Here is a 15,402-nt window from a genome sequence, read left to right on the forward strand (position 1 = left end):
CCAATCCAGACCTCCCCATCAGCTCTGTGCAGCCTCCCAGGGCACACCCCCAGCAAATCCGGACCTCCCCATCAACTCTGCGCAGCTTCCCCGTGCACACCCATAGCCAATCCGGACCTCCCCATCAGCTCTGTGCAGCCTCCCCAGGCACACCCCCAGCCAATCCAGACCTCCCCATCAGCTCTGTGCAGCCTCCCCAGGCACACCCCCAGCAAATCTAGACCTCCCCATCAGCTCTGTGCAGCCTCCCCAGGCACACCCCCAGCAAATCTAGACCTCCCCATCAGCTCTGCACGGCATCCCCGGGCACACCCCCAGCCAATCCAGACCTCCCCATCAGCTCTGTGCAGCCTCCCCAGGCACACCCCCAGCCAATCCAGACCTCCCCATCAGCTCTGTGCAGCCTCCCCAGGCACACCCCCAGCCAATCCAGACCTCCCCATCAGCTCTGCACGGCATCCCCGGGCACACCCCCAGCCAATCCAGACCTCCCCATCAGCTCTGCGCAGCCTCCCCAGGCACACCCCCAGCCAATCCAGACCTCCCCATCAGCTCCGTGCAGCCTCCCAGGGCACACCCCCAGCCAATCCGGACCTCCCCATCAGTTCAGCGCCGGGCAAGCCTACCTGCTCAGTTACTTCCCCAGCAATGCCTCTCTTGTTGCATGTCCCAGCTGCTTCCATAAAGGCACACATGCACCCAAGAACCAGCGACAGGGTCTCCCTGTCACAGTTCTCCATCACCTGATCTATGTAACAGGGTACTGCTGTATGAAGGATTAAGCACACTCAGTGTGCATCACCCTGTATAATGTCTGCAGGCTCATATACACCAGCAGTTAATCTGATCACAAGCTGTTATGCTTCCCCCCCCACCAGGTGGATTCATGCCTCCTGTCAGAACTTGAACTCAGAAGAGGAACTGGAAAACGCAGCAGACAACAGCTTTGACTGCGCCATGTGCAGGATATATATGACACCGTCGCATGGTAAACTCCAAAACATTGCAGGGAAAATAGAAAAAGCCTGTCGTAAGTGGTGTTTTTTTAGGGGGAGGGTCCATGTTTGAAAATTAAAATATGTAGGATGTCCGCTAATCCAGCATCATTGTAGTCCGTATCATCTATTATGTTATTGTATTTCTTGCTCTTATTGTATTACTTGTATTGTAACACTTGAAATGTATTTGCTTACGATTGTAAGTCGCCCTGGATAAGGGCGTCTGCTAAGAAATAAATAATAATAATAATAATAATAGTAATAATAATAATGTCGATCAGGATGCTCACTGTTAAATTTACCCTGCGGCTGCACCACACTTTAAACTGATCTGAATTTAGTTTCTCTTTGAAACATTTCACACCTGAAAGAAACAGGTCTGTATTGTCCAGAATTAATAACCACACACATGCATGGTGCCTGATTTATGCCTGACAAGTAGTATAGAGGAATATTTAGTATTTCTACCATATTGGATGACTATCAATTAACAAGATCTGTCCCTCAAAAATAGTATAATAATGAGGTGCTTCATTGCTAGGTTTTGTTTTAATGCATATAGCAATAGTATTGAAAAGTTTGCTGTAGCAAACGTATTCCTGTTGAGATGTGTGATGGTCCTGCTGAAGTGGTTGTTATTAAAACTGTTTCCCCTCTCCATGTCCAGGATCAGTCCCAGAGGACCCTGAATCACCAGTACTGGCACACATTGTTACGAAAATAAAGGAACAAGGTAAATGTGCAATTAACTACAACATGTGTATATATATATATATACAATACTGTGCAGATGTATTAGAACACCCCATTGCTTCTGTTTGATGTGCATATGAAATCAAACCGCTGGAAATGAAACTCTTGGAAAATTGGCAAAATAAGAAAATTAGTGATTTGTGATTTCTCATTGAATTGATTACTTTAATAGGCCACACATCAATTAATTTGAAATGGTCAGAAAAAAAGAACACAGCCACAAATGGTAAAATGCAGAAGACTTTATAGAAGTTGTTTACGATGCCTAAATAAAGCACACAGTGGTCTAACATTTTTCACACACGGGTGCCTATTGTTTCTATATCACTGACTGACCGAAAATTGAAATTCTCCCACCCAGAGGTTTTCCTACAGGTAGGTATGTAAAGGGTATAAATGACAAATCTTGAAATGTTCTAATAAATGTGCACCCTATATATAAATGAATGATTTATCATTTTCCAGAGCAATGACAGTACAGATTTGATTTGCTGATGAGATCCGTTCTTTTCTAGACCCACCCAAGACATACACCCAGGATGGTGTCTGTTTGACAGAGCTGGGTTTGTCACGGCTGCAGAGTCTGACCGTGGCAGCACCGCGACGGAAACGACCCAAACCCAAACTGAAACTGAAGATAATCAACCAAAACAGCGTGGCTGTGTTACAGACGCCACCAGACCCACAGTCTGAGCTCTCCAGAGATGGAGACCTGGATGACAGCCGGGGTAATGACAAGTGTACACGTGTGTCGTTGAACGGCTTCACAAGAATAGCAGCGACAAGGAGGTTTTTGCTGAACCTTATTTGCTTTGGTGCTTTTAGTAAAACAGTGAAGTACAGATGAATTCTGGGTAAATTCTGACAGTTTAACTGTAGACGGTTCTCTTGTGTGGGAAGAAACATTTTTGGTCAAATCAGTGCAAAAGAAGACTGACCTGGCCTGGTCTCTACTGTCACATTTTGTACCTGCTTTTGCAGTTTTTATTATGAGAGCTGTGCAGGCTACACCATATCATTGTCTACTGCATCCATAAACAAAGGGCCTAGGGCAGGGATCTCCAACCCTGGTCCTGGAGAGCCCCTATTCTGCAGGTTTTCTAGGTGTCTTTACATCATCAGTGGCTAAAGGTCTGGAACACTTGTTACTGATTAAGCCAATAATTGGTGCAGTGAAGTAACTGAGAGCTCAGTTGAAATGAAAACCAGAAAATCCTGTAGCTCTCCAGGACCAGGGTTGAAGACCACTGGTCTAGGGTAAGGGTGTCCAATGGAGGTTCAGGGTTGGAACAAAGAGCAGGGCTGAATAAGCCAACTAGGGGTTCTACAGAATTTTGCACAAGTAGTTTTGATTTGTTTATTTATACAACCTCTGAGGACTTATGAACTGATTTTTGCATCCCATAGCAACAAGTTTTTTGGTGTCTTGAGGACAGGACTAAGGCAGAGGTGCCAGATTTTAAGTGTTAAATATGACGAGGGAGTGTCATAAACTCCCTTTCAGTTGTGCAAGGCTGATGGTGGTTTGTTTGTTTTTTGTTTGTTTGTTTATTAGCTTATAAGGCATAGGGAAGATGCACTCCGAATGTCTTAATCGTTCTTGGAACTTTCATTTTTTTAATACCACTTTATTAATTCACAGAACTACATGAATTTAGTTTAATAGATACAAAAAAGTCATGATTACTTGAAAATATTTTTATTTCTTTTCATATGCAGAAGGAGACCTTTTAGACTGTGATGGGAACTCTGGCTCCAGCCCGGAACGCGAGGCTGCAGATGACGACTCTAAGGGAGCAGAGGGGGCTGATGGAATCAAGAAGAGAAAGAGAAAACCGTACAGACCTGGTAGGGACTGATTGGAAAAGACGGCTTCACTGGACTGTGCAGAGCTCTCTCAGGATTGTAATGCAGTCTGTGAAATAGTGCAGAGCTCTCTCAGGATTGTAATGCAGTCTGTGAAATAGTGCAGAGCTCTCTCAGGATTGTAATGCAGTCTGTGAAATAGTGCAGAGCTCTCTCAGGATTATAATGCAGTCTGTGAAATAGTGCAGAGCTCTCTCAGGATTGTAATGCAGTCTGTGAAATAGTGCAGAGCTCTCTCAGGATTGTAATGCAGTCTGAAATAGTGCAGAGCTCTCTCAGGATTGTAATGCAGTCTGTGAAATAGTGCAGAGCTCTCTCAGGATTGTAATGCAGTCTGTGAAATAGTGCAGAGCTCTCTCAGGATTGTAATGCGGTCTGTGAAATAGTGCAGAGCTCTCTCAGGATTGTAATGCGGTCTGTGAAATAGTGCAGAGCTCTCTCAGGATTGTAATGCAGTCTGTGAAATAGTGCAGAGCTCTCTCAGGATTGTAATGCAGTCTGTGAAATAGTGCAGAGCTCTCTCAGGATTGTAATGCAGTCTGTGAAATAGTGCAGAGCTCTCTCAGGATTGTAATGCAGTCTGTGAAATAGTGCAGAGCTCTCTCAGGATTGTAATGCAGTCTGTGAAATAGTGCAGAGCTCTCTCAGGATTGTAATGCAGTCTGTGAAATAGTGCAGAGCTCTCTCAGGATTGTAATGCAGTCTGAAATAGTGCAGAGCTCTCTCAGGATTGTAATGCAGTCTGTGAAATAGTGCAGAGCTCTCTCAGGATTGTAATGCAGTCTGTGAAATAGTGCAGAGCTCTCTCAGGATTGTAATGCAGTCTGTGAAATAGTGCAGAGCTCTCTCAGGATTGTAATGCAGTCTGAAATAGTGCAGAGCTCTCTCAGGATTGTAATGCAGTCTGTGAAATAGTGCAGAGCTCTCTCAGGATTGTAATGCAGTCTGTGAAATAGTGCAGAGCTCTCTCAGGATTGTAATGCAGTCTGTGAAATAGTGCAGAGCTCTCTCAGGATTGTAATGCAGTCTGAAATAGTGCAGAGCTCTCTCAGGATTGTAATGCAGTCTGTGAAATAGTGCAGAGCTCTCTCAGGATTGTAATGCAGTCTGTGAAATAGTGCAGAGCTCTCTCAGGATTGTAATGCGGTCTGTTAAGCTGTTGCTTTTTAACCCTTAGCGGTCCATTTATTCAGCGCATCTCAGGCGCGGTCCAATTTATTTTCACACGCGTAGTTTATTTTAGACGCACTGTTTTTAAGTGATTTTTTTCACTGTAAAACAGGTTTAAAAGGCACTGCATATCAACAGGACATTCAGTACTGCATCTCCCAGCCCCGCCCAACCCCTCGTTCGCTGTATTTTTCACATACCTCTTCATAGTAGTGCATACCGATTAAATCATCTCCTGATCGCTCGTTTTATCACCAAACTCCTCAATAATGCGATCCAAGTCATCATTTTATTACTATAACATCTAAAAAAAGCTCTGCAAATGTCTGTGATATTTGAGCGCTGGATGCAGAAGCAGCTGTCTTGTTTGTTTATGTCTGTTATCTATGTGGTGCCGGGGCTATCTGTATTCATGCAGATACGCCCCCTTTTTTTCGGCTCCTATCGGTCTCACTCGGTCATTGAATGGTTTTCATGGCTTTTTCCGGAGAAAATGTCGGACCAGGTCCGACATAGGACCGCAAAGGGTTAAAGTGTAGTTCAGAAGGTTTGAAAGTTTAAGAACCTGTGATTTATGTGGAAATTCATACTTTTTTGTATTACTTTAATCACCATAATATCATATGTTTCCAACACCATATACAGTCAGTAATCAGTGATATAGAAAGACTAGACACTTGTGTGAAAATGTGAGACCACTTTTCTGCTTTTAATTAGGCATCTTAAACTTATAAAAAGCCTCGTGCATTTTACCATTTGTGGCTGTGTTACTTTTTCTTACTATTTTAAATGAAATGCATGTGTGGCCTTTTAAAGTCATCCATTAAATTAGATAATCTCTAATTTTGCCTATTTTGACAATTTTCAGTGATTTTCATTTACAGTGGTTTAATTTCATATGCACAACAAATCAAAACTACAGACACAATGGGGTGTTCTAATACATGTGCACACTGCTGAACTACAGAAGCAATGGGGTGTTCTAATACATGTGCACACTGCTGAACTACAGAAGCAATGGGGTGTTCTAATACATGTGCACACTGCTGAACTACAGAAGCAATGGGGTGTTCTAATACATGTGCACACTGCTGAACTACAGAAGCAATGGGGTGTTCTAATACATGTGCACACTGCTGAACTACAGAAGCAATGGGGTGTTCTAATACATGCGCACACTGCTGAACTACAGAAGCAATGGGGTGTTCTAATACATGCACACACTGCTGAACTACAGAAGCAATGGGGTGTTCTAATACATGCGCACACTGCTGAACTACAGAAGCAATGGGGTGTTTTAATACATGTGCACACTGCTGAACTGCAATCACCAGAATATCATATATTCCCAGAACCGTATACATCCCCAAATGTAGGCACTGGTTACTTAAACAAAACCATGTGTTTGCTTTTTTATTGAATTCCCCACCTCACCACCCCAGCAGTGTTAATATGGGTTGTAAAAAAGAGTGCCGTCTTTCACAAGCATCTAGACTTTGATCTGCGATAATTTTCCCTTGCATATTTAATTCACAGGGACCATTTTAACCTCAAAGGAAATTTAAAGAGAAGTGTAATGTGCACTGGGTGCTCTGTACAGTTTTTACCCACTTGAAGTCGTAAGTGGACAGTGTTATCAGCGTTGCACTGGAGGAGTTGTATATGCTTTTGAATTGCAAAGCCCCTGGTGTTTTTACGTGTAGGTTCTGCACTATGAGTCAGAGCACACTGCATGCAGCACAGCATAGCAGCTCCTTACAGAATCAATGCATTGCATTTTGAAAGGCTGGCATTTCTTTCCCAGGTATTGGTGGGTTTATGGTACGCCAGAGGAGTCGGACTGGCCAGGGCAAGGCAAAGCGCTCCCTCTGTAGGAAGGATTCCTCGGGTTCTGTGTCTGAATGTCTCCTGGGCAAAGAGGAAAGTAAGTAGTGCAGGGTGCTGCTCTTCAGAGATCTGTTGGGGCAGATGTGTATTGCATGGAATAACTTGTCGCAGCCCATTGAGATGATGAAACATGATCGATAAACACATTGGATGTCAATCGGCCACCACAGTTTCAACTCATTTCCTGCTTTGTTGTTGTTGTTGTTGTTGTGTGTGTTTTTTTGGTTAGTGGTTATTGGATCAGCAACATTTGGTTTTATTCTTTTCTGGTTATTTTTAAGCTCAAAGAGCCATATACATATATATATAGTTGTTGTGTGTGTATATATATATATATATATATATATATATATATATATATATATATATATATATATATATATATATATATATATATATGTATGTACACTACTGTTCAAAAGTTTGGGGTCACTTAGAAATTTCCTTGTTTTCCATGAAAACATACATGAAATGAGTTTGAATAGGAAATATAGCAAAATGAATAGGAAATATAGTCATTGACAAGGTTAGAAATAATGGTTTTTAATTGAAATAATAATTGTGTCCTTCAAACTTTGCTTTCGTCAAAGAATCCTCCATTTGCAGCAATCACAGCCTGGCAGACCTTTGGCATTCTAGTTGTCAATTTGTTGAGGTAATCTGAAAAGATTTCACCCCATGCTTCCTGAAGCACCTCCCACAAGTTGGATTGGCTTGATGGGCACTTCTTACGTACCATACGGTCAAGCTGCTCCCACAACAGCTCAATAGGGTTGAGATCCGGTGACTGTGCTGGCCACTCCATTATAGACAGAATACCAGCTGACTGCTTCTTCCCTAAATAGTTCTTGCATAGTTTGGAGCTGTACTTTGGGTCATTGTCCTGTTGTAGGAGGAAACTGGCTCCAATCAAGCACCGTCCACAGGGTATGGCATGGCGTTGCAAAATGGAGTGATAGCCTTCCTTCTTCAAGATCCCTTTTACCCTGTACAAATCTCCCACTTTACCACCACCAAAGCACCCCCAGACCATCACATTGCCTCCACCATGCTTGACAGATGGCGTCAAGCACTCCTCCAGCATCTTTTCATTTGGTCTGCGTCTCACAAATGTTCTTCTTTGTGATCCGAACACCTCAAACTTAGATTCGTCTGTCCATAACACTTTTTTCCAATCTTCCTCTGTCCAGTGTCTGTGTTCTTTTGCCCATCTTAATCTTTTCTTTTTATTGGCCAGTCTGAGATGTGGCTTTTTCTTTACAACTCTGCCTAGAAGGCCAGCATCCCGGAGTCGCCTCTTCACTGTTGACGTTGAGACTGGTGTTTTGCGGGTACTATTTAATGAAGCTGCCAGTTGAGGACGTGTGAGGCGTCTGTTTCTCAAACTAGACACTCTAATATATTTGTCCTCTTGCTCAGTTGTGCACCGGGGCCTCCCGCTCCTCTTTCTATTCTGGTTACAGCCAGTTTGCGCTGTTCTGTGAAGGGAGTAGTACACAGCGTTGTACGAGATCTTCAGTTTCTTGGCAATTTCTCGCATGGAATAGCCTTCATTTCTCAGAACAAGAATAGACTGACAAGTTTCAGAAGAAAGTTCTTTGTTTCTGGCCATTTTGAGCCTGTAATCGAACCCACAATTGCTGATGCTCCAGATACTCAACTAGTGTAAAGGCGGCCAGTTTTATTGCTTCTTTAATCAGCACAACAGTTTTCAGCTGTGCTAACATAATTGCAAAAGGGTTTTCTAATGATCAATTAGCCTTTTAAAATGATAAACTTGGATTAGCAAACACAACGTGTCATTGCAACACAGGACTGATGGTTGCTGATAATGGGCCTCTGTACGCCTATGTAGATATTCCATTACAAATCAGCCGTTTCCAGCTACAATAGTCATTTACAACATTAACAATGTCTACACTGTATTTCTGATCAATTTGATGTTATTTTAATGGACAAAAAAATTGCTTTTCTTTTGAAAACAAGGAAATTTCTAAGTGACCCCAAACTTTTGAACGGTAGTGTATGTGTGTGTGTAATATATATATATATATATATATATATATATATATATATATATATATATATATAAATTGTAAACGAATCGACCCTCTTCGCGGTTCTAGCCCCTTTAAAAACACGGACCCAACACACTGGAATGGATTTTAAGCGCTGGTGCGCTACTTTTAATAAACACAAAAATCAAACAAAATAAACACCTAGCTCTTCTACAAGCATTAACTAACACACAGGAACACCCTGACTACAAGTGGGACAGCTAGGCCGTTTCCCCACCACACAGTAAACAAAATCACACAGGTTTAATACAACCTCACGACTGCTGGGAAGCAGAGTACCTCTTTCTGCCTCCTTCTACTCAGCAGCCTAGAGCAGACTGACTGCTCTCCTTATAAACCCTGCACCTGGCTCTGTGTGTATATATATGTATATGTATATTAGGGCTGTCAAGCAATTAAAAAAATTAATCGCGATTTAATCTCACGATTAAAAAAATGAATCTTAGTTAATCTCGGTTTTAATGACATATTAAATTGTTACAATTACTACATCCATTGAATTTAAATTTGTTTTATTACAGATGCTATTGTTTTTATTATCCTTAACTGTAAATATAATTGTTTAAAATGTATTTATTTAACCACCAAAATGTACTAGGGGCAATAATTTAGAAATTACAAGTACAACCAACACAATAAAATGTGCGGTTTAAGCTTGGTCAGCAGCATACAGAGATCAGAAAACAAAATACATAGGATATCTATTTTTAAATGTGATTGTGAACTGAAATAAATTAGTTTTTTTAAAATAAAATTATAAATATGTATCTATAGTAAGCACTAAGTGCATTCGAAATGTAATTAAGCATATTAGATGTCACGTTGTGTAATTTGAATGAATCCATCTGAAATTAGCAGATGTTGAACACTCTGTTCTGTCCTAGGCTGGAATGAGCCTTTACCTGACACACCAGTGGAAGAGACTGCACCTGCCTCTGAATGCATAGAGAAAGCAAAGAAGCGCTACAGGAAGAAGAAGAATAAACTTGAAGAGGTGTTTCCAGCATATTTACAGGCAAGTTCCTATTTAAAAAGCAAAGTGACTTTATCATTGTTTCTTCTCGGGGTTAGCTTGACTCTTGGGTTTTTGTTCTTTTTTTCTCTGCATTTAAAGTAATCTGGTTTTAAAACCAACAAAATAAGAACAAACAAAGCATACCTTGAAGTAATTGTCGCTAAAAATAATTGCATGTTTGTTGTGCACTTACATTCCAGTTAGGTCTCAAATGGGCAATTTTGAAAAGAACACATGGTGCTACTTCACTTTCCTTATTCTTGGGTTATCTGTTTGCACTTCCTGGGTCATTTCGCATCAGCAGTGTCTTCTGGATCAAAGTATACCACTGGCTGAAAGCATGTGAGTCAACAGTGGAAGCAGCTGGATGGGTAATGACAGGAAAGAAGCCAATGAAGTGCACAGCCTGTAAGCAGTGCTGTACTGTTACAGCAAATTAAGAATATTATTACCAAAGCTTTGAGCAGCTGTTCGGAAATGTTTCAAACCTCTGGAGTCAAAATGTACCCTTCGTTAAAACCATTCCAATCCATTTTCAAAAAAGGGGACCACAGGGGCCTCCGTTTTTAATTTAATGTAATCTCATTCCTATTTCACATTGGGGAGACATTGTTCTAACAGTTGAAGATGGTGATTTATTAAGCATGCTGCCTGTCACCATGGCTTTCCTTGCTCTGCAAGCTCCAAATTAAACTTGAGGTTCTCACTAGAGGAACGACTTTAATCAATTATTGAAATCCCTGCACGTTAGGCTTTTAATGTTTTTACACAGCAGGGAGTCGCATTCATAGTTTGAGTTGTTGAACACACAGGATGGAAGCCAACTTGCTTGAGCTGGCAGTTTGGTGCAAATGGCAGGATTTCATTTATTACCATGCTATGTCTCGTTTCCACTGCCTTTTCCCAAGTGTGGCTGGGCTGGCTGGTCTGAGCAAGGTGTAGTTAAAGATGGCTGTCTGCTCATTTTGTCAGGTATCGCTGAGCTGGCTGGTCTGGGCGAGGTGTAGTTAAAGATGGCTGTCTGCTCATTTTGTCAGGTATCGCTGAGCTGGCTGGTCTGGGCGAGGTGTAGTTAAAGATGGCTGTCTGCTCATTTTGTCAAGTATCGCTGAGCTGGCTGGTCTGGGCGAGGTGTAGGTAAAGATGGCTGGCTGTGCTCATTTTGTCAGGTATTGCTGAGCTGGCTGGTCTGGGCGAGGTGTAGGTAAAGACGGCTGGCTGTGCTCATTTTGTCAGGTATCGCTGAGCTGGCTGGTCTGGGCGAGGTGTTGGTAAAGATGGCTGTCTGCTCATTTTGTCAGGTATCGCTGAGCTGGCTGGTCTGGGCGAGGTGTAATTAAAGATGGCTGGCTGTGCTCATTTTGTCAGGTATCGCTGAGCTGGCTGGTCTGGGTGAGGTGTAATTAAAGATGGCTGTCTGCGCACTTTTTGGATAAGGGCGTCTGCTAAGAAATAAATAAATGTAGGTGACCCAGGAAGTAGTAGTGTGGCAGTAAAGGTCACGTTGCATTGTAAAGGTCACGTTGCATTGTGGGATTGATTTGAATATTTCTGTTTATCACGGAAACCCTTCAATACATTTATTTCTCTTTTGGTATTCTGTTTCATTTACAGTGATTTTACGTTTAGTTTTATAGGTGTATAGAAATACTCAGAAGTGCTTACTGCAATATTTGACGAATATATACATGCAAGATTACTGTGATCCAACACAAGGCTGTAGCAACATGCTATGTTGCACAAACGGTTTGAAACTGTCTACAGACAGCTAGTTGTACTTGTTGTTTCTTATTTACCAAGCACATTTGTACAATGGAGGGGAGAACCATCCTTCTGTAGTTACATTGCCTTGCTGGCAATGTTTTAAAGAACCCCTCTTTCATTAACCCTTTGCGGTCCATTTATTCAACGCGTCTCAGGCACGTCAGGTCCAATTTATTTTCACATGCACAGTTTATTTTAGACACGCTGTTTAAGTGTTTTTTTTCACAGTAAAACAAGTTTAAAAGGCACTGCATATCAACAGGACACTTAATACTGCATCCACCCCTTGTTCGCTGTATTTTTCACATACCTCTTCATAGTCGTGCATACTGATAAATCATCTCCTGATCACTCGTTTTATCACCACTCCTCAATAATGCGATCCAAGTCATTATTTTATTACTATAACATCTCAAAAAGCTCTGCAAATGTCTGATATTCTTTGAGCGCTGGATGCAGAAGCAGCTATCTTGTTTGTTTATGTCCGTGTTATCTCTGTGGTGCCGGGGCTATGTGTTGCTCAGATCCGCCCATTTTTCTCAGCCATTGAATGGTTTTCTCTGTTTTTTCCAGAGAAAAAACGACTAGAGACCTGTGTTTTACGTCTTTTTGATGATGTCGGACAGGGTCAGACATCGGACCGGAAAGGGAAAATTTGTAATGTCGGACCTGATCCAGCATAGGACCGCAAAGGGTTAAACAGCCTCTGCTCCAGACGCTGGGGTTGTTTTGGTTTCACTCAGGAAGCCAGGTGGCGTAAGGAAGTGAGGCACACCTGTCCTCTGAAATGGGCATTCTGAGGGGTTTCAGTGGCACATTCATTTCTGTTGTGCATTCTTTTATTTTTGAATGTAAGAGAGAGAGACTCAAAGTGGAATCATGAAAATAGACATTTCAATGCTTTTAAATAGATCTTTTAAGTCGCTAAAAATTGGTTCACAGGCCTAAATCCAATATACTAACCTTAACCTGGACAGCTGTTCATCTAATGGATGCTCTGTTTTCGACAGGAGGCTTTTTTTGGGAGAAACCTGCTGGACACAAGCAGACAGAGCAGGCTGAGCTTGGACTTCCTGTCTGATGAGGACCCGGCTCGTATTGATGGGAGGACCCCCAGTGTGAATACAAACTTCCTGGATCCATCCTCTGATCCGCTGCTGAGTTCTACCAGCACCCCGATTTCAGCCAAACCAGCAGCCCTGTGTATGTGCACACCCTGTAGTAAACTGTACAATCTCCTCGAATCACAGGCCTTATTCCAAGGGGCTCAGCTAAATCTTAGACGCGACCTCAAGTTACCACTATGTGAATTTAAAATAATGACCATCATTGTTCCGGGTGCCTCCTGCATATCCAAAATGTAAAAATAAGTAAAAAAATACTACTATTTTATTGAGATTTTCAATTTGGATGCTCCGTTAACCCCAGTGAATACTGATTTTTGGGATTGAGAGAGTAATTGAGTCTGTATAGCCATGTAGTTGTATATGTCATATTCACAGGGTGAGTCAGAAAGGATGCACTATAGGGAATTCATTTGAATGTCTACCAAATGATATTCACTTTAGATCAGACTTCATACCTCCCTGGTAACTGTTTACTGCAAGTGTTGCTGTTTGAGTCCATGTGTGCCTGTTGTGTGTCCTTTCAGATTCACCGTGTATGTATTGGGTGGGGAGGTGCTTGGGTATTTCAATGATGGCTTTGTAATTTTTTCAGTAGTAAGTGGCAAACAAAGTAGTGTTTATTCACCAGGTAAACAGCCCAGCAGCAGGTCAGCCTTTTTCTCCCGTTTCTTATTGAATTGTCCTTCCATTCCAGCCAGAGGTGTGTATCACTGTATGTATTAGTCCGTCCGTGTCGACCCCCCCCCCCCCTCCCCCCCCCAGTTACTAGCTTCTGACTCAATCACACCATACTGTAAGTTCCAAGAGCATGGTGCTGTTTTAAGCCATGAAACTGCACTGTTTGCTTTTTTATTGGTGTGTCCTCTGGCCTGCAAGTCCATATTAGTAGAGACCAGGTGGTGATCAGTCATAAACTGTACAGCACAATTTGCACGCATATAGGTTAGACTGAGTCACACCTCGTCTTCCAAGATATGGCAGGTCAGGTGATTTTTTTAGAAAGTACAATTTATTTATTTTCTCTACAGCTAACCCTGAGGATCCATTAGCTGCCCTCTCTGAAGTCCTCAACACAGATGATGATATACTGGGGATCCTTTCTGATGAGCTGGTGAAGCCTGGGGAGAATTCAGGTACATGCAGATGTTAGATAAATGCTTTTGTTGTTTTGTATTTGTTTGTACTGCTTTTATAACGACATTCATACTTTTATAACCTTTAAATGTTTTGAATTTGGCATGTTCTTCAGAATTTCGTTGATATATTTCACTTTGACATACAGTGTGCACTTTCACGTTACTTAATGTTCTGCTTTGCTATCTAGCGAGAGCACTGCAGCATGTCTCTCTTACACTCTGTTTTTCAAGCATGCTGCATACTGTTTTTAGCATGCTTTATATACATGCATATATCCCCCTGTTTTCAGTTTCTTCTTGTTTCTTTGTTTAAATTCATCCCTTTTTATCTGGTTTGGGTCCTGTAGGTCTTGATTTATACACTTACCAGGTTGACAACTTGCCCTCTCCTTTTGGTAAGAGAAAGATCATGGCTTACCCATGGCTAGCAGTAGTATTTCTCCGAGCTCTACAGAGTAGCTGTGCTCATGTTTTTTGTGTGTTAGTGTTTGCTGTTGCTTCTCTGTCTTCACTTGTCACTATTTCTCACACCACCAATGTAGTTGTTTTTAATATAGGATTTGTTTTTGCTTTAATTCAGTTTGCACCCGATGAGCTGCAGTATGTAATGCAACCAACACGTTTTTCTTTTTGGAAGTTAATTTTAAAATAAATACAGTGCTTCTTCATTTTTTCATGGTTTGATAATTCACCAATGTTGATTTATTCACACATAATGCCAGTAAATTGTACTGGGGCCCTTTACTAATGAACTGTTCAGTATTTCACAGTGTTTTTTGATGTGCAGGTCAGAATGAGGGAGCACTGTACCTGTTTTTAATTGGCATTAAGAATTTGATTTATTTTATTTTTTTATTTTTTTTATCATGCAATTACCTGAACTAAAGGATTGAACTGCATTCAGATATGGGGCAGAGTTTTCATAAAGCAACTGTTTGCAATTATGTATCCTGATTTTAGTTCACTTTCATGTAAGATAATGATGTGTGTATTTTAGTAGTGTAAAAAATCTTAATTTTTTTTGTTTTACTTGCCCTATAATGGATGTTTCCAAACACTGAGTGATTTGAGTTCCTGTTTGTATTATCACTATGGGGTCATTCTAAAATGCCTGCTGGATTCCAATACTGAGAAACCCAATATTACATTGTAATATTGGAGCAACAGAACCACTCAGAATTGCCCCCTACATCAAAACAAAAACTCAAAGAGGAAAGACCACTAGTAAAGTAACAATTGAAAGCACTTGTCCTTTGATTCATGAATAAGAACCTGGATGGTTGGTTGTGAATAGCCGCCTGTTTTTATCAAATTGTATTAAATAAACACGCACAAGCTGAGGCTCAAACTGGATTCATTACGAGCCCATAAAGGCTTCAGTTAATGCCTGATAATTGATGGTTGGACACTAATTGCATTGTGGTTTTGGTTTGTTTAGCTGGTCTGGATGTAGGTCCCGTGTCAGATGATTCATCCTTGGCCCCACTGGCAAGTACCGGCCGCAGCGCACAGCCACTGCCTGAGGAGCCGCTCGGCGGGGTTCTCAGTCCAGAGCTGGACACAATGGTCACGGATGGTAAGGACCCTTCTTGCCTAACGCATTGCACG

General features: G+C 41.6%; 1 protein-coding gene across 17 annotated transcripts in view; it reads left to right on the forward strand.

Moving 5' to 3' along the window:
* kmt2ca (lysine (K)-specific methyltransferase 2Ca) overlaps positions 1–15,402 on the forward strand; it is a 146,393-nt gene that overhangs the window by 87,360 nt on the left and 43,631 nt on the right. For 13 of the 17 annotated variants that reach the window (XM_059023332.1, XM_059023333.1, XM_059023330.1 and 10 more), the window contains 10 exons: positions 879–1,030; positions 1,666–1,731; positions 2,267–2,479; positions 3,471–3,599; positions 6,592–6,711; positions 9,637–9,767; positions 12,542–12,734; positions 13,687–13,791; positions 14,142–14,189; positions 15,233–15,370. In XM_059023332.1, the coding sequence (XP_058879315.1) occupies positions 879–1,030; positions 1,666–1,731; positions 2,267–2,479; positions 3,471–3,599; positions 6,592–6,711; positions 9,637–9,767; positions 12,542–12,734; positions 13,687–13,791; positions 14,142–14,189; positions 15,233–15,370 (1,295 nt within the window). The remainder of the gene's footprint in view (positions 1–878; positions 1,031–1,665; positions 1,732–2,266; positions 2,480–3,470; positions 3,600–6,591; positions 6,712–9,636; positions 9,768–12,541; positions 12,735–13,686; positions 13,792–14,141; positions 14,190–15,232; positions 15,371–15,402) is intronic. The other 4 variants (XM_059023335.1, XM_059023341.1, XM_059023336.1 and 1 more) reach the window with 2 other exon arrangements.

This window comes from Acipenser ruthenus, chromosome 4 (assembly GCF_902713425.1).
Source record: "Acipenser ruthenus chromosome 4, fAciRut3.2 maternal haplotype, whole genome shotgun sequence".
In the NCBI taxonomy this organism is placed as follows: Eukaryota; Metazoa; Chordata; class Actinopteri; order Acipenseriformes; family Acipenseridae; genus Acipenser; species Acipenser ruthenus.